Source organism: Artemia franciscana, chromosome 14 (assembly GCF_032884065.1).
Source record: "Artemia franciscana chromosome 14, ASM3288406v1, whole genome shotgun sequence".
Taxonomy (NCBI): domain Eukaryota; kingdom Metazoa; phylum Arthropoda; class Branchiopoda; order Anostraca; family Artemiidae; genus Artemia; species Artemia franciscana.
This window is the reverse complement of record NC_088876.1, coordinates 11,568,295-11,594,799: the sequence shown is the minus strand read 5'-3', so window position 1 is coordinate 11,594,799 and position 26,505 is coordinate 11,568,295. Positions and strand designations below refer to the sequence as shown.

The 26,505-nt window shown below is 35.0% G+C and overlaps 1 protein-coding gene across 2 annotated transcripts in view; it reads left to right on the top strand.

The window, feature by feature from the left end:
* Positions 1-7,048: 7,048 nt before the first annotated feature.
* LOC136035305 (venom serine protease Bi-VSP-like) overlaps positions 7,049-26,505 on the top strand; it is a 44,362-nt gene continuing 24,905 nt past the window's right edge. The window contains exons 1-3 of one of the 2 annotated variants that reach the window (XM_065717001.1): positions 7,059-7,232; positions 19,559-19,695; positions 23,465-23,815. In XM_065717001.1, coding sequence (XP_065573073.1) covers positions 7,136-7,232; positions 19,559-19,695; positions 23,465-23,815 — 585 coding nt within the window. In that variant the 5' untranslated portion in view covers positions 7,059-7,135. Of the gene's footprint in view, positions 7,233-19,558; positions 19,696-23,464; positions 23,816-26,505 lie in introns of both variants that reach the window. The other variant, XM_065717003.1, reaches the window with a different exon arrangement.

The window sequence follows — 26,505 nt, the reverse complement described above, 5'->3', positions numbered from 1 at the left end:
ATTTTAATTATTCATGTGCGGCGAGCCAAAATCAAGACATGCATTAATACAAAAACGTTCAGAAATTAAATAACTGCAAGTAAGGAGCGATATTAAAACTTAAAACGAACAGAAATTATTCCGTATATGAAACGGGTTGTCCCCTCCGCAACGCCCCGCTCTTTACGCTAAAGTTTCTTATTGTTTTAAAAAGTAGAGCTGTGACAAAGAGTCAAACTTTAGCGTAAAGATCGAGACGTTGAGGAGGGTACAACCCCTTTCATATACGGAATAATTTCTGTTTGTTTTAAATTTCAATGTCGCTCCTTATTTGCAGTTAAAAAAAAATATATATATATTTAATTCTCTCTACTGGCCGCAGTCTCGTGTGTTGTTTTTCATTGAGTTTTTTTCTCTTTGTTTTTATTTGAAAAGTAATGAGCGAACCTATATATTGAGCAGAGTAAATAAAACTAACAGAAATTATAATGAACAATGGACTAAAAGCTAAAAGAAACAGATATTAGACATAATAAAAAATTAAACAAACAACAAACTTAAAGTTAACCAAAAATAATTCTGATATGCAACTCAAACTAAAGAAATAGTAATAATTAGACATATGAAGTGTAAAGTTGCTCCCCCTGTACCCTAACTATGGTTAAAAATAACAGACATTAAAACACAAATAGTAAAGTTAGAAGAAACAGAAATTAAACTTAATAAAAAAAGAAAACAATAATTAAGTTATAATTTAACAAACATAAAACTAATATATAGCTCAAGCTCGAAACGAATAGAAATTACAAGATATATGAACTGGTAAGTCATCCCCCTTGTACCGCAATTACAGTGTGAGTGTTATTCATGCCTAACTGAAAGCAATATATATTTTAAACGATTTTTCTTTTATTATTATAACACTAAGAAATAAATAGATTGACGAAAGCTCAAAAAAATTAATGTGAATATACTTTCTAATATCAATCTACTTCCATCAGACTAATATAAATCATAGGCAGCGCAACAGTGCTGCATAAGTAAAAAGTGATGTGGGCACAAATTATTATTATTATTTCTTGTCACCAAGGCACTTAGTGTAGAAGCAGTTCTCATAGAAACTTCCAAATGAACTCATTCGCCCACCATTTCCCCTAACAAGTCAGATAAAAATTTTGAGATAGCCATTTTACTTAACATAGTTGAAAGGTCCAGTAATTACGTGTTGTGGATGTCAACCTCCCTAAGCGCCCCAGGGCAAGGGCTATAAGCTATGCTAGTTGCCCATTGTTAACATGTAAGGTTTTTAGGAAATGTTCTTCAGGGTGGCTTTTTGAAGGGGGGACTTTAGGGGACACCCTCTACTTACCCCTCCTCCTTATAATGCGGCGGAAGTTTCAGCTTGATATAATGAGTCCTTCCAAAAATATTACTCATGTGTGCCCTTTTGACCCCCCTTTGGACGCCTTTTTCATCTTATTACTCTAGGGCATAAACGTTGTTGCACTTCAATTAGTAGTTCGAGTAGTTTAGTAGCAATAGTAGTAGTATTAGTAAAAGTAGCGGTGGTAATAGTGTTAGTAGTGGCATGCACACACTACCTTTTTTGTCAATTGATCTTCCCCTTTAAGCATTCTCTGAATGTTCCAACTAAATACCCAAACAATTTGACAATTTTCATGCACATAGTGTATTTTGATTTAGTTCTAATATCTCTCAATATTCTGTCAAATTTTGGCCTTCATATCCGTGGCCTTAATTGTACTAGTATCATAATAGTGGTGGAAGTGGTAGGAACAGTAGTAGCAGTAATAGTCTTGTATTAGTAACAGTAGTAGCAATAATATTAATAGTAGTAGTAGAAGGTATATGTTGACTTTTGGTCAGTTGAACATCCCATTCATGATGCCCCTTTTGGCACATTCAGACGTTTCCTTTTCATATGGTAAGCCGTCCCAAAAATTTTGCTGATAATTTTGTATCAGCAATCTGAATGCACATAGTTTATTTTGATTTTTTCAAGTATCCCCTCAATGTTTCCTCGATTTTTAATTCAATATGATCACCCTTCGTAACACTTGCAACAGTAGTAGCAGTGGTAGTTGCAGCATTAGCAGTAGTAGCGTGTAAATATTGCCTTTTGGGTCAATTAATCATCTCGCTCATCGTTTCCTGAATGTTCCAAATTAGTATACTTAGTCATTCCATAATGTGTATTGATTTAGTTCAACACTCCTTTCAACATTCGTCACCTGAATGACCATCGTCTCTTTGGAAAGTAAAGGTCAAACATACCCACCTTTCTCAATAACATATACCATACGTAGGCAATGAACGAATTATCTAACTCACAGCCTTTTCCTTGATAGCTGTAGGGGATTTTACATCCCCAAAGGCAGAGCAACGGCCCTTTCAACAGTGTTAAACAAAATATCTGTCTCAAAATTTTGATCGAATGTGTTTTGCGAAATGATGAGCGTGGGGGGGGGGAGGTTGCCGTCCAATCCCTTTTGACCGTTAAAAAGCGCACTGGAACTTGAGACTTTTCCAATCAAATGAGCCCTATCCAATAAGACAACCACCCATTCCATAAGGACCTAATTTGCCTCAGTGGCATAGCTTACAACCCTTGTCCCAGGGCCCTCGGATTTTGTCGACCCCAAGGAGCCATTAGCATATATTCTTTGGACTATTTTTAACCGATGGCCATCTCACAACTTCATTAAGATATTTTTGGAGAAGAGGGCATCGGGGGGAGGGGGCAGTTGTACTTCATCAATTCTGACTCTTAAAAGGAACTAGAACTTCCTATAGTTCTAGTATGTTTTCATCGCTTATAGTGCTAGGATGTTTTCATCGCCTTATCCGTCTTTTTTCTGTATGTGATTAAATTTGTTTCTTTTGTATTACTTTTGCTGTTTTTCTTTTGTATTTTACTCCACTTAACCTCTGTTTTGTGAAGTGGGTGATAAATAAATTACGATTATTATTATCATTATTATTATACGACCTTACAAGGTATGGCCCAGGGGTCTAGCTTATAACCCGTGCCCACAGGCTCTGGACGTATGTGTCAACCTTGAAGGCCTTGTTGTATGCTCTTTTGAATAAAATAGCTATATTTTGAATAAAATGGCTATCTCAAAAATTCTAATGGCTGCATTTGGAGAAAAGAGGACTTTAGGGATGCCTAATTGCCCTCTAATTACTTTTGCCGCTTAAAAGAGCACAAAAAGTTCTGATTTCCAATCGAAGGATCCCCTCCGAGGTTCATATGACTACACCTTCCATAAGAACCCTGTATGTTAACGGTGGGCAACTAGTATAACTTAAAATCCTTGTCCTGGTGGCTTGGGGGGGGGGGTCTTAATCCCTTAAAGACATAATTACTGGACTTTTCACATACGATGAACAAAATGCCTATCTCAAAATTTTGATTATACGTTTTTGGGGAAATGATGGACATTGGTGGGATCTGGGTGCCCTTAAATCGCTTTGAATCTTAAAAATGACAGTAGCACTTTCAATTTCTAGTCGAATGGGCCCCTTTTGAACGAAGTTCTATACGAAGTGCGTTGGCCAGAAGAAAAAAACGAATAAATGAATAATACATTGTGCCAACATCATTCTTTATCTAGGTAGCGCTATTACGCTACCTATGATCAATCCTTGCCCATGTATTCTCAATTATCTCTGTCATTTAAATGTGTAAAAAGTGACAGAGGGCTCTAATGCAGACAGACTAACAAACAGAACTCTGGACAGCTCATCTCTATTGCCAAAGAACATATATGTGCTTTTCCACTTGTCTATAAAGCTTTTGTTTTTGCAAAAACCGTACCCGTGACTTCAGCTGAAGGAGAGCGGATCTTCAGTAAAATGGTAAAAAACCAATTTGAGGTCAACCATAGGCAATAATCGACCTGACTCCCTTATGCTCCTCTATACCAGAATAGATATAGCTGCTGAGTAGGATTCATCAGCTCTTGTTGATCAGTAGAAATGAAGAAACAAAGGTTGTCTCCATCTTTTAAGATTTTTCCGTAAGTAATCAGTTTGTTATTGTGTATTAGAATTTGGTGGTACATCAAGTTAAAGCTGGTAAGTTTTATATATCCTTAATTTAGGCTATATGTCTGCATTTTTCGGCACATTCTTTCTATCCACCTCCAGACTGATAGCCCTAGCTATGCTCCTGACTACTACTGCTAATACAACACTACTACTGCTACCATTACTACCACTCCTACTATGATACTAGTATTATTAAGGCTAAGTGTGTGAAGGTGAAAATTTTACAGAATAATAAGGAGAGATTTTAACTATATCAAAATAAATTATGTGTATAAAAATTGTTAAAAGGGCGTATCTCAAGAATACATTTAGGTATGAAGTTGGAACTTTCAGAGAATGCTTAAAGGGGAAAGATAAGTTGATCAAAAGGTAATATGTGCGTCCTACCATTAATAATACTACCATTGCTACTTTTACTACTACTACTACTATCCCAACTACTACTTCTATTCCAGCTACTTGTAAGGCTAAGTGTATTCAGATGAAAAAGACATCAAAAGGAGAAAAAAAACGTCGTAACAACAATATTTTGGAATGGCTTACAGTATCGATATGAAACCTCCTGGGTATCATGAGGAGAACGTTCAAATGACTAAAAGGCAACATGTACATGCTACAACTCCTATAAATACTGCTGAAACTACTGTTACTATTATTACTGATACCAAGACTTTTACTGCTACAACTTCTCGTGCACCTACACTGCTAGTAGGACACAATAACCATTAGGGCTAAGCGTATAAAGGTGAAAATTTGAGAGAATGTTAAGTATAAATTTAAACTAAATCAAAACACACTAGTCGCATGCAAATTGTCAAAAATGGTATCTCACTCAATAATGAATGTAGGTATTAAGTTGGAACTCTAATGCGAGCACTACCAAAGCTGAGGACATTGAAACGAAAATTTTAGGAAACGTTGAGGGGAAAGTTGAATTAAATCAAAACATACTATATGCATATAGATAGTCAAAAAAGAGTAAGGGCACAATACCTTTGGAATGGCTTTGGAACACTACCAACTACTCCAACTACTAAGATTACTACTATGATAGTATTACTATTATAAATAAGGGTATCAAGGTAAAAATTTCAGAGAATATTTTGCAAGGGAAATTTAAAATAAACCAAAAACACTATATGCATACAAATTGTCGAAAGGGCGTATATAAGGAATGGATTAGGAAATTAAGTTGGAAGAATCAGGGAATTTTTAAGGGGTTAGATCAATTATCCAAGAGGCAATACATGCACTTCACTATTAATATCAGTGCTACTGATGCTACTACTACTAGATCTCGTACTCGTTAAAGATGCAATTTAGTAGTAGTAGTTCTAGTAGTATTAGTGGTAGTAGTAGTAGTCGTAATAGTGGTGTTTGTACAAGCGGTAGTATTACCGTGCAGATATTGCCTTTCGGGAAAATGATCGTCTCTCTAACCAATTCCTGAAAGGTTCAAATTAATATACTCAGTCCTTCCCGAGTTACACCCTTTCGGAAACCCGTATGAGCCTAACATATTTTGATTTAGTTCAACAATTCCCTCTTTATTCTCTAAAAGGCTAATCTGAAGGCCGTAATTGATTTTGGAAAGTAATAGTCAAACCTGGCCACCTTTCTCCATAACGTATACTATTGGTAAGCACTGGACGAATTGCCTTACAGCCCTTGCCCTGACGGTTGTAAGAGGGGACATTCTCAAAGATATAATTACTGGACTTTCCAAACTATGTTGAACGAAAACGACTATCTTAAAATTTTGATTGTATGTGTTTGGGGAAATGACAGCCATGGAGGATAGGGCTGACTGCCCTCCAATCACTTTGACTCTTAAAAATGACATCAGAGATTTCAATTTCCAATCGAATGAGATCCTTTTGAAGTTTTTATGACAACCCCATCTAAACGATGTGCATTGGTAAACAAAATAATATATTATGATACCTATCAAAATCTGCAAAGCAATAAATATAAGTCGTTTTATGTTTCAACTTCGCTTTTTACTTCTGTAATAAAGACTTGGTTTTTTAAGCTAATTGTTCAAGTGTAAGGTTTTTTTTAAAAATACTTTTTATGTTATTTCCATATAGATTTAGCTGTTAATTCTAGTTTCCTTAAAATTTCGGTAAATAACAACTTCCGACAAGAAGCCAAAATTTTTCTATTAAAAGTCTGACCTTATTGCTGCATTTCCACTCTCCGTAAGGAAACCCTACAAATTTCCTAAACACTACATTGAAACATTCTAAAATACTTTCTTGTATCATTCTCCTTTAATTCATACTCCTGTACCGTCTCCTTTAATGGTCACATATGGGCACCGAATCGTATGTAGTATACACAATAAAATTCTCATATGCTGAATTTGTGGTTATATTTCTCTTTTGCAGACAAAGCAGTTGGGAGAGGAGAGTCATGTATGGAAAATCCATTGCGTATACACAGTTCGGGGTATACATTTTAATATTAGAGGGGGGAGGTAAAGTTTATTGATACGCTTTAAGGATTTATATAAGAAACAATTTTACAATGTTTGAAGTAGTTTTCAGATTTTTAAAGTGTTTCCACAGGAAAAATGAAAATGCATTAGTAATACCAAAAATTTTACTTGTTATAAATATATTCTCATTTCATTCTATTTATACCGCAATTCACATAATTAGATGACGTCACTGAGGTAAAGTTTATTGATACGCCTTAAGGATTGATATAACAAAAAAATTTACAGTGTTTGAAGTAGTTTTCAGATTTTTAAAGTGTTTCCACAGGAAAAATGAAAATGCAGTAGTAATACCAAAAGTTTTACTTGTTATAAATATATTCTCATTTCATTTTATTTATACTGCAATTCACATAATTAAATGACGTCACTGCGCAGAAATCATTACGGGTCAAAGAAAGAAGTGATCATAAAATTATGCTTCCATTTCGAGATTTACTTGTTGCATGACATAATGATTAAAGGAGTTCCATGGACGACTTTTAAATTCAGTTTCGCTATGTATATTGCTCTACCGGTTTCTGAATTATACTACCCAAAAGCGAGAGAAATACTTGGCAGTTCTTAAACTTTGAAAAAGCGATGAGGAAATGTTTTTGTGCCATTGTAATCATTTTAACGGCTTTGATAACACCTTTGTGCCTGGGCGATGGTAATTCCACCAGGTCAAAAAGACAAGGTACTTCTTTTCTAGTTAAAGATTTTGCTATGTTTTTATCGTAAATAAGCTTCTTTTTGCGGGGGAGGGGTAGCTTATCAAACAAACACAAGTAGAAAAAATGGAATTTTTTTTGAAAAAAAAAATCCCTGTTGTTTCTACTTTGTGTTTGTTTGATATGGAAAGGCAGTGTTGTCTTCGTCACTATTTTAGGGGTAGCTTGATAAAATCTTCTTACATAATTTTTTTAAATATCGTAAATGTTGTTATTTTGTAGGGATGGCTCTATGTTGTTATTTCTCATGGGTCTGGACTGGACACATAATAAAAGCTATTGTTTACTTCGAAAGTAGCAACAATAGAACTTCATTTTCAATTTTCCATGAAGGGATATAAACTTATCCTTGATGTATTCAATAAAATGAAAAAGAAAATAACTGAAATGTTTTTAATATTGAAACTGCTACCAATATCTGTGGTTGCAAAAAAAAAAAAAAAAAAAGAAAAAAAACTAGATTCAAAGTCAATATTTTGTGTTATAAGCAAATCCAGTACCATGAACTTTTATGCAGAACAAGAAAAGAAATTGAAGAAGCCAATCAGAATTTTTCATAGCATTTTTCAACCAATCAAAAATTTCTGTGAATAATTTGATTGGGTCAAATGAGTGCTGACTAAATCTTTGCATTAATAAGATCTCATTACGAATTAGCCTTAAAGATTAGGGCCGTGCAATGTCAGGTATTCCAAGCAGATGTTAAGATGTGTTTATCACATCTTAAACATAGGAAATAAATTGTGCATTAAACTGGGTCTAATTTTAGTTCCTCTTCTATATTTGAAAAGAAAATAGTTTCTACATTGCAGGTTAATGATACACTTTTCAAAATATAAAAACGTATTTTGAGCTTTGTAAAAAATTAAATTGACTGTCTTGTATTTTTTATCATCTTTTAAATCTCCGATAGAGAAAAACATTTCAATTTAAATGCTAATGCTGTGTCAGTGGCGTAACTAGGGGTTTACGGGGTGATGTGGACTTCCCTGGGCAGCACTTTCCAGTTGGAGGGATGGAGAGAAGACAAGAAGAGAAAAAAAGAACGGAGAACAACTTTTAAAGTATATTACGACCACGGAATATCGTCCGTCGATTTGTGTAAATATCGGAACAACCCTCAGAAACGATATACAAGAGCATGGTCTGGATCCAGAAGTGAAAATTGTCGTCATCAGAGATGAATATGCAGTAGTGAAATCCACAAGCTCTCCTGTCTAAGCTTTGTTGCAAAAAAAAAATCTCCAATGAGAAATTAAAATCACTTGCTAATCCCAATGCTACTACAAAGTTCAAAGTTGAGGGAGCCAACGGACCGTCGAATCATGGGACACAAAAGATGATGAACAACGGCCAAATAAAACCTCAGCAGTGATAGCTGCAACCTATAAAATTGAACCATGGCCCATAGTAACCGAAAGTTTTAGAAGGCGCTTTAAAAAACTTTGTAGTCAGAAAGAATTATAAATTGAAGCTAATTCAAGAATGGCAGCTTTTGTTACAGTTAACCTACCACCCACATTTTAAATTCCACTCTATTTGACCTACTAATTCACTCACCCCTAGTTCAACTAAAAATGCTTACCTCCCCACACCCCACATATTCCGCTCACCTATCGATCTCTTCTACTTCATACCGTATCGATCTCTCTAATCCCAATAATTGTAAAGAAAGAAGAAAAGGCTAGTAAGGCTGAGGATTCATTATGTTTTATTGTTTTTGCAAATAGTTGTTACACTTTCTTCTAAATACTAAGCTCACGAAAAAATAAAATCTATGAAGTTCAATTGTACTAACTTCATCCCTATTATTTTACGCAATATTCCGCTTTAGCCATGTAAAGGGGTGAAATTTCATTAGATTCAAGAGAGGGGATAACACTTTTGGAGTCCCCACGGGCGGTACCCATGCTACTTACGCCACTGGTTTGGATTGTTTGTTTGGTTTAAAGCTATCAATTAACAACTCTTTGCTTAAGAAAATTTCTTTAAAACGGGAATTTCCCTATGAACCTTTTCAAAGCATATTTCTTCTGGTTGGCAGCTCATTACGCAATAATAGCCTCGCAATAAAACGCAATAATTTATCATCGAAATACCCCCTGTAAAATATTCATCGTCAAAAGATGTGACAACTCAAGATTTTTGTTTCTGGGGAGGGGGTGGAAAGGGAAGGGGCTATCTATTATGAACTCGTTGTTTATTTTTCATTTGAAAAAAAGAAAAAAAGAAAATATTTCATTGAAAACATCCTCAAAACAAGTATTTTTCAAGATCTAGGGAGATTTTAGTGGGCAAATACCTTCCCATGCGGCTTCATTATACCGATTCATCATCAAATAACAGTCAAATCGGCATTTCCTAAATTTTAAAGCACTTCAAGATATTGATTGATTTTTTTATTGATCTTTTTTTTGTAGCTCAATTTTTGTTATCGTATCAACTGGTAAATTGGTCTAAAAAAGCAAGTAAAAAACTTTAAGCCTCCCTGAAGAAAAATTTTTCTTGTAAACCTCCCTCTCCCACTCCAATTATTTCAAACAAAAAACCTATCCTGCCTGCGAGTCATTTTGATATGTGGATGGCAATGTTTTACTAGTTTGAAAGTTTGAATGGCCAGTATTCGAGTGTCGTTTCAGTTATTTATTAAATAAAAAAAACTATTTTTTTAGCTGAAAGTAAGGAGCGACATTAAAACTTAAAACGAACAGAAATTACTCCGTATATAAAATGGGTTGACCCTCCGCAATCCCTCGCTCTTTACGCTAAAGCTTTTAATTGTTTTAAAAAGTAGAATTGTGGCAAAGAGTCAAACTTTAGCGTAAAGAGCGAGGGATTGCGGAGGGGACAACCCATTTCATATACAGAGTAATTTCTGTTCGTTTTAAGTTTTAATGTCGCTCCTTACTTTCAGCTAAAAAAAATTATTTTTTTTATTTAATTTCTGAACGTTTTTGAATTAATGCATGTTTGGTTTTGGCTCTCCGCACATAAACTATTAAAATGAAATTTGTATATTAATTCTTTTTTGGCTAAATGGCTTTCTCTTAGTTTTGATCAGACGAGTTTGAGAAATAAGAGGTGGAGAAGGAGGCCTAGTTGCCCTCCAATTTTTCGGTTACTTAAAAATGCAACTAGAACTTTTAATTTTTAACGAACGTTTTTATTAGAAAAAATATACGTAACTTAAGAATTAACTTACGTAACAAATTTCATAACCTTATATTTTTATTATGTATACGAGGGGGTTTCTACCCTCGTTAATACCTCGCTCTTTACACTAAATCGTAAGTTTTGTCCCAATTCTTTAAGAATGACCCCTGAATCAGAAAGGCCGTAGAATGAATAGTTGAAATTGCTAAAAATACTTTAGCATAAAGAGCGAGGTATTTATCTCCTCCTAAATACCTCACTCTTTATGCTAAAGTATTATTAGAACCCCTCATATTCGTAATAATATCTGTTCGTTTTAAGTTTCAATGCTACTCCTTCCTTTCATTTGAAAAAAGTTTTCATGTTTATAATCATTGTTTTCTTATAGTAATGCTAGAAAATCCTGCGCCCTTTTCATTGAATCTTTCTTCCCCCATGACAGATTCCTCCAAGGAAAGATCCTCCAACATAGCCCCGTCTCCTCAGCCCCACCCCCAAACAAAATAAAATCCCCCTGAAAACGTCTGTACACTTCCCATTAACCATTACTATATGTAAACACTGGTCAAAGTCTGTAACTTGCAGCCCCTCCCCAAGGGATTGTGGGGGAGTAAGTCATCCCCAAAGACATAGTTATTAAGGTTTTCGACTATGCTGAACAAAATGGCTATCTCAAAATTTCTATCCGTTGACTTTGGGAAAAAATGAGCGTGGGAGGGGGCCTAGATGCCCTCCAATTTTTTGGTCACTTAAAAAGGACACTAGAACTTTTCATTTCCGTTAGAATGAGCCCTCTTGCGACATTCTAGGACCACTTGGTCGATACGATGTCCCCTGGAAAAAAACAAACAAATAAACACGCACCCGTGATTTGTCTTCTGGCAAAAAAATACAAAATTCCACATTTTTGTAGATAGGAGCTTGAAACTTCTACAGTAGGGTTTTCTGATACGCTGAATCTGATGGTGTCATTTTCGTTAAGATCCTACGAATTTTAGGGGGTGTTTTCCCCTATTTTCTTAAATAAGGCAAATTTTCTCAGGCTCGTAACTTTTGATGGGTAAGACTAAACTTGATGAAACTTATATATTTAAAAATCAGCATTAAAATGCGATTCTTTTGATGTAGCTGTTGATATCAACATTCAATTTTTTAGAGTTTTGGTTACTATTGAGCCGGGTCGCTCCTTACTACAGTTCGTTACCACGAACTGTTTGAAAGGTCTGACATCCCACCATGTATTAAACTTGAAAGTTCAGTTGAGGCTGTTCCCTGCTCATATTGCTTTCAGATCTGAACCAGTGCGTTCTAACCCTGAGTAGACCTGGATCGAAGGGTAGTAATGAGAACTATAACACCTATGTGTCACATCAAAATGTTTCGTTAATTATACTGACTTTGTTTTAAAAATTTCTGCTAAGGACTCCTCAGAAACTCCGGAAGAGGAAAGATCCCAATAGAAGAGTGTATTAACATCAAGGCCGTGTCAAAACACATAAAATATTAGACTATTGCTTGCCAGAAAAAGTTACAAAGTGGGCTGTTATTCATCAAGATAACCTGAATCTCTCACAAAGGCTAGTGTAAGGTGATCATTAGAGATTTATTAAAGATTAGGAAGTGAAAGTTACCCTTTCCAGATTTGGCAATCCTCTCCAAACAGAGAAATCAATCCTCTCCTACATTTAACTTGACATCTCGATTTCTAATTTGTAGTCATTCTACATAAAATTATAAATTTGAATCAAATACGAAAATTAATAGAACAGTGAGTTGTCGTCAGAGACAATATTCAATTTAGAAATATGAGTATTTGAATTATTGGAGTTTAAATGACAACTACAAAAATTAGTAATCCTTGAAGCACGGAACTGTAAAAAATGGGTACTCGGTCAGAATTGACTTCGAGGGAAGGTGCATAAAATTTTACTATATACAAGAAAGCAAGTAAAATATATGACTCACATAGAAAATTATGGGAAAACTTTAAAAAAATTTTAGATGTTAATACATAGCGTTTGAAAACCCTCCTCTGTGTGTGCCTGATGTAAAAATGTATCTCACAACAATTTGATGAGAATCACTAAAGAATGCTCCTTTTCATACTTTCCTATAGGCATGTTCATCGAAGGCAGACTTTCTTTATCAAATCTCATGAGTATTTTACATTTTCCCTACGAAATTTATTTAATTTCCTATTGCTGTTTTGTTCTCCACCTGCTGAGATACGGGCCCTCACTGAAATGTGTTTATAAAGTGTACCTAATATGCATAGAAACTAAGTTCTATAAATTAGCTAGAACCAAAATTGCATTACTAGGATATTGTATTGAGGTTATTTTTTTCTTTTTCTCAAACATTCCTTTAGACTAAAAAAAATGCTAAAAAACTCTAAAGTTTAGAGGAACAGAAAGTGAATAATTTGATTGATGACGGGGAGAGTGCAAGATAACTCGCCAATTGTTTTGAGACGACATATTTATAATGCGTACCCCTGACATCGTTAGTATCCTTTTAGGTTGCATAAAAATGCACAAGCGATCACACTGGCCGATAAACCACATGTGGCAGCCGAAAGTATCAAAGAATTGAAATACGACAAACGTAGAAATCGGAAAACGATCAGGTTATTTCTTGAAATGCACTACTTAATTTTAATTAATAATTTGTCGTGGCTCAGTCGGCATTGCTTTGCCGGCTAAGTAGAAACATTTTTATGTACTTTTAAACTTTGGTGGCATAGAAAAAAATCCTGCAGCTATTCAAAAAAGCTTTGTAGCATGTCGAAAAATGTCTGTTTTGGTTTGAAAATACATCTATTTATGCTAGTATAAAGCAAAGTATATTTTAAAGACAAATACTGTAATTTCAAAATTAGGATCTATTCAATATGTCTCTAGTGTTGTTGTAGTCACAGAACATCGCAACCAAACAGATCTTGGGTTTGGGCATAGGAGTAGTGAGAACACTTGGTGCATTTTTAGGGTCTGTGAAAATGGCCAAACTATTCCTTTTCCAGAGGATCAAATTTTCTACCCTATTTTGAATTTGCCCATGCAATAAGTTTGAGTATTACGTGAATTTCCGTACGTGCAATCTTTCAGTCATCATCCAAATGAATCAAAGAGCATCCTCTCTCCCATTCTAATTATAGCACTTGTGGTACGACATTTATTTTAAACAAACACAAATTCTTGCATCAGCAGCCTAGAACTATTTTGAATTTGTACGCTGTACAGCCAAATTAATTTGCTTTGGTTTATGGTTTGACAATACCTTCAAGTAAAGGCTATTGCTCCTTTTTGCAAACGATTCAGACATAAGAAGTTCTTCTGTTAACTAAAGACTAATTAGAAGGTAAATATTAACTTCAGCACAAGTAGAAGAAATACTACATTAACAATAGTGAGATTTTACGCTTTGAATATGCATAACGAGGCTAACTTGATTTATATATGTGTTACTGTGAATGTGCAAAATCTGGTTAATGTCGACATTCACGGGTGAATGTCCGAAATTCCATTTTTCTTCTTGGATTCAATTAGCTATACGAATTAGCTATATATATATATATATATATATATATATATATATATATATATATATATATATATATATATATATATATATATATATATATATATATATATATATATATATATACTAGCTGTACTAGCTGTCATATATATATATACTAGCCCCCCCCAAGCCCCCCGCGCGCGTAAGTCGTTACGCGCCATATTAGTTACGCGCCATTGTAGTTGTGTCCCTGTGTCCCACCTGTGAATAGATATATATATATATATATATATATATATATATATATATATATATATATATATATATATATATATATATATATATATATATATAATGTTTTTAACTACGTAAAACATGCGAATATACAACATTCTTCGCTGTCCCATTGTCTGTGCATATAAATAGATTGTCAGATTTACTGACTCTTGAACATGCAACATATAATTGTCCATGGGAAAAACAATCCGTATTCAGATCTATGCCTCATTATTCTAATGATGTGTCCCTGTGTCCCGGTCGTTATTTATATTTCCTGTGTCCCGGTCGTCATTTGTGTCCCGGTGTCCCAGTTTGTAATTTCTCTTTGAGTGTCTCGGTCGTCATTTAAATTCCCTGTGTCCCGGTGTCCCGGTCGTCATTTGTGTCCCAGTTTCCCGGTCTGTAATTTCTATTCGAACAATCCCTGTGTCCCGGTCGTCATTTATATATCCCGCCTGTGCCCCCGGCGTCCCCGTTGTAGTTGTGTCCCTGTGTCCCGGTCGTCATTTATATTCCCTGTGTCCCGGTCGTGATTTGTGTCCGGGTGTCCCAGTCTGTAATTACTCTTTGAGGTTCCCGGTCGTCATTTATATTCCCTGTGTCCCGGTCGTCATTTGTGCCCCGGTATGTAATTTCATCAGTTGACAAACATGACGTCAGTCGACAAACAACTTCATGACGCATACAACTCAATCCTTATAATGACGTCAGTCGACACACAAACATGACGTCACTCGACACACACACACACACAGACAACTTATTTTTCTATATATATATATATATATATATATATATATATATATATATATATATATATATATATATATATATATATATATATATATATATATATATATATATATATATATATATATATATATAGTCTCCTCAAAACCTGTACGGTTTTGGTGTTATATAAAAAACAAATCAATTTTTTTCGCTTGAAAGTAAGGAGCAACATTAAAACTTAAATGAACGTATATTATTCGATATATGAGGGGGTTGCCCCTTCTCAATACCTTGCTCTTTGCGCTAAAGTTTTTAAGAACTTAAAAAAACTCCTTATATTATCTAAATACTTGTGTTTCAGAAGTCGGTTATAAGTAGTTGTGACAAAAAGTCAAACTTCAGCGTAAAGAGTTGATTAACAGGGAGGAAAACCCTTCACATACGGAATAAATTCTGTTCGTTTTAAGTTTTAATGTTGCTTTTTACTTTCAGTTGAAACAACCTGTCTTTTTTTTTACATTTCTGATGGTATTTCAAACAATGCCGTAAAATCCTGCTCTCCGCAATTGAAAAACCCTTCCCAGTAAAGTTCCTCCCACGTAAAGTACCCGTCCCCGGGAAAACTCCCCCGGACAGTTCCATCCTAGCTGAAAATTTACCCCGGAAAATTTCTTGCTTGAGATTCCGCCTGAGAAGTCTCCTTAGCACACTTTTGTTTGAAAAAAAGCTTAAATTTCTGATCGTTATTAAAATTAAGCCAACGATCCCCCCCCCTCCTCCGTGGAAAACTTTTTACGGGAATCCCTCCACCCCAGTGGAAAGTTTCTTCCGAAAATAATCACTCCATGGAGAATTCCTCTTCCTTAAAATCCCCACCCTAACGAAACAAAATCCTCCAGAGAATTCCAATCCCGCGGAAATAAGTCCGGAACATTCCCACATGTAAAATTGAGTTGACAAAGTTAAAATAGGACAAATAGAAAGAATATCGTACGGGGGTTCTGGAAAATCCGCCCTGTGTAATATTTTCCCTGGAGAGTTCACGCCCAGATACTTCCCTCCCCACGGAAAACTCTTATAGCAAAAATTCACCCCAGGCACAAAATTCCCCCCCCCCCAAAAAAAATAAATGCCGGCATGATTCCCAATATCAAATTGTACATGTGAAAATGGGGAAATTTGGTAAATTACAGCGCTTTCCCAAGGACTTTGGGTGGTCAGCTTATCCCCAAAGCAATAATTATTGGACCTTTAAAAATGTTGAACAAAATGACTATCTCAAAATTTTGATCGGGCGACTTTGAGGAAAAAGGGGTTCGAGAGGGTGGTTAGTTTCCCTCCAGTCTTTTTGACTACTTAAAAAGGACACTGGAACTTCTGATTTACGATCAAATGAGTCCCGTTCCGATTTTTTAGACCCAAAGTTCGATATAATCTCCAAAAAATCACATGTATCCATGATCTTACTTCTGGCGAAGAATGGAATATTCCACATTTTTGTGTATAGGAGCTTGAATCCTCTACAATAAAGTTCTCTGATATGCTGAATCTGATTGTGTGATTTTCTTTAAGATAGTTTGACCTTTTGGGGGTGTTTCTCCCCTTTTACGAAAATTACGCAAATTTTCTCAGGCTCGTAAATTTTGACGGGTAACATTAAACTTACTGAACTTCATGTATTTGGATATAGCACAAAAATTCTATTTCAGTTTGTTGTCAAGAACTGTTGGATTCCTGAGATCAAATTTTCCAATCATAAAGAATAAGGAAATCCGAGGAAAATCTATGGTTTAAGAAAAAGAACAATTGAGCAAAGTAAATAATAGCAAAAGAAAAAGGTGTATATTTTGGAACGATGTTCGTCTCCCACTCTCGGGGCATCATTGAGAAGAAACACGAGGAAAGACAAACATGATGATAAGAAAACCTAAAGACCTAGAAAAAACAGAAAACTAAAAACCAAAAGAGTACAGCATAGGATTACTTATTTTACCAGTTGAGCTTATACACATCTGAGCCATTTACTGGAACTATCATGGTTATTCGTAGTTATGGTAGGTATATAATCGGTCAGTTTTTGTCAGAAATGTGATGAAAGGTTAGTCTACATTGTACACCAATAAAAAGATCTTTTGGCACAGTAAAAAAAAGTACGCCCTTTAATTATTTTTTCTTTTGTCCGCTGTTCTTAAGCCCAAAGTCTTTTTCGTCTCCCCAGGAATTTAATTCCTTTGGCCCAAATTTCCATTAGAGACCGGAATCACTTAGCTGAGTAGTAGCTATGATTTGGCACAACTGACTCGTAAGGAGGTTCAAAACTTCCTCTTTTGACTCGTAAAGAGGCCACAGGCGCTTCTGTAGCAAATGGATATATTTCCTTTGCAGAATGTTTATGGCATCACTGCGTCCAGATATTTTAGTACACTGAATGAAAGTTGTAATTCTAAAGCTAACAGCATCACTTTGGTGTAATGAAAGTTGTGATTCTAAAGCTAACAGCATCACTTTGGTGTAATGAAAGTTGTGATTCTAAAGCTAACAGCATCACTTTGGTGTAATGAAAGTTGTGATTCTAAAGCTAACAGCATCACTTTGGTGTAATGAAAGTTGTGTGTAATGAAAGTGTCACTTTGGTGTACATTAAAGGCCGAAAAGTCACAGTTATTGATACTATTACAAAGTCCAATAGACTGGAGATCTCTATCAATTCCATTGATATTATCGTGCAAGTCTGCTTTGAATCTACAGAAAAGAAGAAATTTAGTGATGCTAGGCAAGAGAGGGTAGAACAAAAAGGTAGAATGGGTGACCAGATACGACACAAAGCAATAGAAATAGCATATTTGAAAATGGGAGAACTAAAGCACCGCCTTCCCTTGCGTTTCTTCTGATTACTGCCTTACTAATTCAAAAGATTACTCTATTCAAAAGAGTCGAACTAATTTTCTAGGGAAAATATCAGAGTTTTCCTCGTCCTTGCACTGTCACCGCTGTGCATTCATTGCTTGCATGTAATCGGTACCTTTGAGCGCTTTCAATCCCTTTTTGAATTAAATAAAAAAAAAATTTTTAACTGCAAGTAAGGAGCGAAATTAAAACTTAAAACGAACAAAAATTATTCCGTATATGAAAGGGGTTGTCCCCTCCTCAATGCCCCACCCATTACGCTAAAATTTGACTCTTTCTCCCAACTCTTCTTTTCAAAATAGTAAAAAACTTTTAGGGGTATTTCCCCCTATTTTCTAAAATGAAGCAAATTTCTACAGGCTCGTAACTTTCGATTGGTAAGACTAAACTTGATGAAACCTATTCGTTTAAAATCAGCATAAAAATGCGATTCTTTTGAGGTAACTAAAACAAAACTAATATCAGCCTATCCGCAGGTTTTGCTGTCCCTTTTGAGGTCTTCAAACTAAAAGCAAAACTTATTTGTAAGCAGCAATAGAAAATGTGCTATGAAATAATGCTAGAATCAAGCTACTGACGACCAAGGTGACCCTGAGCTCCTGAATATGCCCGGTTTGTCTAAACGAAAATATGGCCTAATAAAGTAATTCAGAAAGGCGGTATGATTAAACAAGAATCAATGATATATCCTCCCACCTTTCGCACCAATCAGCAGGCTTTCTAGGCATCAGAACAAACAACAACCCATTAAATATTGCATGAATTAATATTCAAACTGCTTCGCATCTTGTTTCGTTGTTACATTTAACAAGTGACCCTATTTGCATTTTTTTTTGTAACTGTAAAAACAGCATAATGTAGTGTTCATTTTAAATACAATGATATAACGAAAAGAGAAATCACCAATGCAACAGCATAAACACATTAAAAAAAAAAAAAAAAAAAAAAAAAAAAAAAAAAAAAAAAAAAAAAAAAAAAAAAGCAGACAGAAGGAGAAAAGGAAGACTGTTTTCCTAAATTAGTGATTAATATAGACCAGCACTTGAATGAGGCCTTAACCCTACTCATCCATACAATCTCATAGGTCAAACAGCATAGCCATACACAATCAACCATAAGGAATAATCCATGGACAGGCAGTCATGTCGTCAATAAGTATAAGTCGTCATTTACCAAACAATAAAAACAATAAAGACAAAAAATTCAGAGGCAACAACTCAACACAAGGGCTCATCAAGAGAATACACTTGCCTATAGGGTTTCGGCACTTTAAATTCTCTACCCAGTCAAGTGTTGTGCCTGCCACAGAATACCCATGGTATCCCCGTGTCAGGTATCACCCCCAAAATACATCTATTTAAACTAAAGAATATGAATAAATAATTGTAAATGGTGAGCAATTTCAAAATGAAAGAAAAAAGGAACTGCGCGGTAAGGCATCTGTTGCTTGGATGTGATAGACACCTTCGAAAATTTTCAACTTGTCTATTGCACATGAATAAACTTGTGACTAGTTTCTTTTTGATTACATAGAGACAACTGCAACTTTATGAGATTTTCATGAATAAAGTTCGGAGCGAGTAATTAAAAAAAGAAAAGAGGGACGAATTGTTCGTTCTCATTTGCGCGAAGATTTTAATTCAAAATCATTTGAATAATGAACTTCAGAATTATTCTTGTTTATTTATATATATTTTTTCAGGTTTAGGGATTGCTTTGCCAAGTAGAGAACAAAAAAAGCAACTGGCATCTCAACTTTTTGGTGGTATAGCCAACGCTGCCGGAGCTTTTGTTGGTTCGGCAATCAGTAACTCTCAAGGTGCCCAGAAAAACAGGCCTGTAAATAGCAATTTTATTTTTCAAAATTATTTATCCTAGGAAAGTACATAAATATAGTGGCTCTCTAACTGTGGTATTTAACCAATTAATCCTTACTCAAAATAATTTGTTACTATTAATCTTAAAAGAGGAAAAATAGCTGAAAATTAGAATCAATGGGTATCTTGCATGATCCATTTTGACCTATTTTGCTTATTTTATTTTCTAAGAAGACCTTCTTTAAAAAACACAATGTATTGTTATTATGAAAATTACCAACTAACTAAGGTTCTAGGTTATACTAAATTCATAATCTATTGCTGTTTGTATTCTTTACTTCTTTCATTCATATAACCATTTATGTATTTCTTGTCTCTTTGCCTTGATGCATTTCTACTCATGCTTGCTTCCTATGATTTGGCACTCTTACGATAAGTACTCCCCTCTAAAATGTAAACATGAAAGCATATTAGACATAATAAACAATAATATTCCGAGTCCTTTTTTTCTCTTTTGTTTTTGCAAAACTCTCTGTTTTCAGATATTTTCTGGTTTCCACCTATTCCAAGATTTATTCCAAAATTTCCACTCTATTAACAATAGTGAATATTAAGTTTATCGAAAGCTCGATTTTTCATTATTTCTTTGCTTTGTACATGCAAACATATAAACATATATATATATATATATATATATATATATATATATATATATATATATATATATATATATATATATATATATATATATATATATATATATATATATATAAATATATATATATGCTAGCAAAAGAGCCCGACTTTTCAGCTACCGAAAATGTCGATTCATGGGTTTTTTGTTGCCTCTTTCTGCTCACTTGACTGACTATGAATATGAGCTCAAGCCTTTAAACGTTGCAAATATACCCTCAATTCTGTCACTTCTTTTCGCTCGCTGCGCTAAGGAGCTCAGACCTCACGCCTTTTCATGGCTCAATGCTTGTATTATTTCAAGTCAAGGATTCTGTGTTTTTTAACAAATTTTGTTTGGTATTCTTAGAGTCTGTAACTGTCTTCACATTTTAAAAGTAATTCCGTAAAATTTTCAAGCTACTAGCAAATTTCTCTAATAAGAATACTAATGCGTCTTGGTCAGATATTTCTCCTTCAGCTCGTTGTTCTAGTTCCCTTTTCACCTTGGTGGAGATTAGTTCGTTACCCTTGACGGTTTTTTTTCATGCTCATGGAAAAAAAACGTATGATCGCTGTAAACTTCAGATTTATTTAATATTCAGATGGTTTTAATTTTGGCGTTTCGCTTCGGCCACCTGGTTGCAGTGAGTTTCCAACTACAGTTTTTCTGTGTAGCGATGAAGCCAAACTAAGCTTCAGGTTCTTGCTGTTCATCTTCAAACTGGTTGCAGAACGGTACTGAGCTCGTTTCTCTGTTTCTTGCGACTGCATTTTTCATATTTATGGATCATCTCAGGTTCTATAATGACGATTATAGGCGGCAGATAATTCTCATCCTATGACCTTTTTTACGGGGTTAGCTACTGAATATTCTTGGCTGTTCCACACTTTTGTCTATGTTAGTTGTGTTGATACTTGTAAACCTTTTGAGTACGTAATTTATTTCAAGCTGCTTTAACTTGATGCATAAAGAAATCTCTTGATAATCATTTGAAGCTTCTTTGCATTATACGGAATCGTAGTCCTCCCCCTCCCTCCTTGCTTAAGACTCGCTTTGTTCCGGTTCATGAAACAACGTTTTAAATTCCTCAGTGTTGTGAAATAAGTCCTGCTTCTTCTTCAGCCACAGATGTAAGCGACGATAGTTTGTTGTCTGTTATTGTTTTGCGGTGTATTGTGTTGATCTGAATAAGTGCCGCATCGCTAGTGGACTTGGTTCCGTAGGCAGATCTGTTTGCATGCACAATTTAATGTTATGGTGATAACCTGGTTTTGTGAGCTAGTTCAGATATATATGATTCTGATTAGAATACTTTTTACAGCTTTGCAAAGACAGAGTGTTGATACTCTCGCCTGTGGCACCTTACGGCACCACTTGCATTACTAGTTAGCTTATGTGGTATAGATGTGCCTGTTGTGATGGCATTCAATTACCTTGGCTTAATTTTTGATAAGGATGTGCTGGATGATACAGGTATTGATCATAATGATTTTTATACTCTGATCATAACTCTCCCAAATTCTGCACAGACAGGCTGTGCATTCAAACGTACTTGGAACTTATGGGCACCACATTCACCACTACTTAGATTTTTTATTGAAGATGTGCCCATTGTGATAGTATTACATTTGCTTGGCTTTATTTCTGACGAACATTTGCTTAATGACGCTCGTATTCACTATCAGGGCTATGGGGCTTATCATGTGCTGAGATTCTTTCGAGACAGCACAACCTATATAGACACCAGTTGCACAAACATTTTTCAAAAGCAACACATAGCTATCGTCGCGACATTAATTTGCGTTGCGTCAAAACCAGACACTCTTGCAGTTGGAAACTGGATTCCACAGCCTACATAGAACACATGGACGGATAATAGATAGACACGTCTCATCTTTATACGATAAAAATTAGGAGGGGGGAGGGTTAATGCCAGAATTAACGGTGGTCACAACAGAGATTTCTGTTTTCACTCCCAGTTTAGAGCCAAGATCTTTCCGCGTCGATTGGCTGTGGGAGCACCGGAGGTTAATGCCTAGTCAAAAGATGTGTATTAAAATCCATCTATGGGCAAGATACGACTCTGTGCAACTGGTATCTATATAGACAGTGGGAGACAGAGTGCATTTTCTGGCCTTTGGCACCATCTTACTACTAGCTAGATCGTGTTTAATGTCATAGGTGATGTGAATCTCAAAAAGCATAAAATTCCTCCATGATATACTTTTAGCCTTTTCAATTGAATTGTTATAGTCTTAATCACTCGTTGGCCCATGCACAACAGATAAAAATTATCTGCAACAATTATTGCTTCATAATATTAGAAACAGTCATTAGCTTTATATTCATCTTCAGCAAAGGTGTTGGCAACCGTTGAAAAGTTCGGAGTTGAAAAATTAGAGCAATTTCAATTTTAGTTTAACTTGTTATTTAACAACATCTAGCAAGAAAAGGGTACTATAAATATCAGAAACACACAGGCAAATTAACAAAAGAGTAACAGCTAGAATGCAAGTCGAATACACCTCGACAAACATCATAAAGTAGGATTCAATAAAAAAAGAAATAATAATAAAATTTAAGTTCTTAATATCTCTTTTTTAACTAAATTGCAAAATAACACAAGCTAATTTTTTCTGCTCTCTGTCTCTCTTACTTTCTTACATGCACACCTATATCTTTTGTCTCCAGTAAACCTGCTTTTAAAAAAATCCGAGTTTTACATATGCTGATTAGGACGTAATCTTTTATAGAAAACTAACTAGTGAATTAAAAAATAAAAAAACGGTTTTATCTCAAAATCCTAAATCCATGAAGTATCCTTTTTTTTAATTTTTGTATTTAAAGTATCCACCACGAGTAACAGTAAAACACTATGATGACTATAACATATTGAGATAAATATAAGATAAGTGTTATTATAATAATACTTTTTACAAGCAAACATAACCAAAATTTACATTTTAGCGAAACTTTATCCCGTTTTGCAAGCTGAAATACATTAAACATTAGGGCTTAGCTTTGGCTTTAATAATTTTCTTGGTTACTGGGAAATTTCGTGGTTTTTCTACTTAAAGATAAATTAATGTGTCGTTTACTTGAACGTTCAATTCAGGGCAGGAGGCAGTCTTCCAACAGACCGGGATTTTCGTCTGCTGCTCGGCCAGCTTCTCAGCAAACCGTGGGAAGGCCACGGCCGTTCAATCGTAGGCCTACCCAGGCAGCCAAAGTTAAGCCAGCTCAGCAAGCAGTTGTGCCCAAAAGACAAGTTATTATTGTCTCAAATCAACGGCCTGCAACTAAAGTACCCAACAGACAAACAATTTTTGTTTCAAATCAGCGACCTGGAGCTATTGTACCCAACAGACAAACAATTTTTGTTTCAAATCAGCGACCTGGAGCTATTGTACCCAACAGACAAACAATTTTTGTTTCAAACCAACGTCCTGCAACACTAACACTGACGGTACGTGCAAACAACACGTATTTTTCGAGTTATAAAATTATATGGTTAAACTGATCTTTTAATATTTTTATACATTTTTTTTATAAGATTCTGTAAAAAAATTTTAATTCTAAAAGATTATCCCAAAGACAAGCTTTTATTGAATTGTAGTTGATCATGAGAAAAATAATTCTGAAAAAAAAGAACTGAGCAGGATTTTATAAGATTTCGTATAAAATATCAAATGTAAAATTGTGCACAATGGACAAAGATACCATGAATAAGAGTTTTAACATGCTAGCTTATGTTATTTTAAGGATCCGTAATAGCCGAGTGGCTGGTGTGCTGGATTTGGAATCATTTGTCCGAAGGACGAGGATTCGAATCCTAGTGTATCCGATTATTTGGTTTAGGACGGTGGTCAGTGGCATGACTCTGTAAGCTCAGACAGAGTTGACCCAGCTCTAAAGGGGTACCTGGAGAAATATGGAGAAAGTAAGCAGGAGGGTGATAAATCACAGAATGGCTGGTCCCCATCCCCCATTGCACTTACTGGCTGAAGGGGCCCTGAGGAGATCACCACCGCCAGTTTAGACTATGCGAGTCTAGTGCCGCATACCTTTTATTTTATTTTGGCTTTATGGTTGTGATTTTTATGCCATTGCTGGCTTTAAACGTCACTACCTCTTTTCTTTTCATTTAAAAGAGATATTTCAAGAAAATCGCGAAGCTTTTTCAAAAAAAGACTTTTAAGATAATTTTGCTCATGCCCGGTAATACTTCTTTTCCAGTCCTTTGTTTAGAGCCTCTACATATCTTTTTTTTAAATCACCAGCATAGCTGAGCAGATTTAGAAAGTCTTTGGCAACAAGAATGCAGTCAAGGGCAGTGGCGTAATTAAAGGGTGAGGACAACACCTGTCCCCTGGTTGCAGCCTCTGAGGAGAGCCAAACTGAGTTTTTTTTTATATTTTGTTTACTCATATTATGGTAGCAATCGTGAGAGCGGGGGACAAAACCAACATTATTTCCGGGCAAATAAAATAAAAGGTATTCCCCTACCTCCCCCATGCAAAAACCTATTGTTTGTTCCCCTTCCCTTCAAGTAAAGTCTTCGCTAAACCCATGACTACTTTCTTACATACAAAGAACACGCACAGAAACTTGAAACAAGAACATACCATTGGTTTTAAGCTCTGCAAAACCCCAAAAGAGAAAGCCTCACTTTAATAGAAATATCTATATGAAAAATTAAATAATCCAGGAGAAAAACTTTAACTGGATATACTTAAAGAGTATTTTGATGCAAGGGGCACCTCAAGTACTTTAACAGGGGTATAAAAGAAATTGAGTTTTTTGCATTACTGATAGTACCATCTTATCCAGTAGAACTTAAATACTCAAAAGAAGCTTAATTTCAATTAATTTGAATAAATTTTAGGTTTTTTTTAGTAATTAAAAATTACATCTGTGTGCAGAACACAGGGCAGTATAACATATAATTTACATACACAAAAAAACAAATTTAAATTCTTGTCTTCCATGCATCCGCACCTTTCTCTATAAAATTCCTATCGCGATAATTAGGTCCCTAGAAGCAGTTTCCAAATACCTGAGAACAGTGGTACGCTTTATGTATATACTCTTGTCAACATAAAGCAAAAGTCGAAAACAGAATGTAACAGAAGTAAACAAAAAAAAATACAGCAAATTAATTAGGTTATTACAATTAACTTTATAATTGTATTATACTCCCCTAGATTGTGCTGTCTAAAGTAGCGACAAAGACCACACTGCCTTTCTATAACAAACAATTACAAAGTTGAAACAATAGGGAAAATCTTTTCCATTATCTTGAATTTCCATCCCTATTATTCCATTTTCCATCCCTATTATTTCAACTTTTTATTTGTTTGATAGTTCTGTCTGTTTATCTCAAAGACGAAGTGGAGCTTCAGGGGTGTAGTTTGCTATAGGACAGGGGAGCAATGACCCCCATACCTTAGTTATCTCCGAAATTACCCAGCCGAAATGTAGTGTCTTATTAATGTAGTGTCAAACTAATATGCCTATATAATTCAAGCATCCACATACACAGATCAGTTTTCTTTTGTATACCTTTGCCTTTATGGTAGCCTACTATATAGCTCATTTTTCATTTTTTACTTGATCAATTTCACTTGACTTTAGAAAACTGGCTCCTACTTTGCCCCCCATCCCTTCCAGGATATCAACAAAATTACGCACCTGTTGAACTTCTTTTCATAACAGTTTCCCATGCTATATGGATACATATAACTTAAATATCTCCTTGTGGAACAATGAAGTGGGGCAGCAGAAGAAATACTACCAAGGTCGTGCAGGAGGAGGAAGTCAGGGATACACAAACTTTTATCAAAGAAGGGTATAAGAACTTTGACGTTCTGTCTTCTAGTGTAACAATACAGAGAACATTGAAGAATATCATCCCTACTTAAGAACAAAGTTTCTAAATCCAAGAGTCTTTAGGAAATCCTATGCCTTTCCTTTTTTGCTTTATGTTTTACTCAAACAAAATTCTAATAAAAGAAATTAGGATATCATTGAAGGGCATTTTTCTAAAGCCCATAATTCAAACAAAAATAGTTTCTCTTTTAATAGCACAAAGCATCTATAACAGGGGAAGAAAATCAAATCAGAACATTGTTTAATCGTCAATAATCCTCTTAAGAG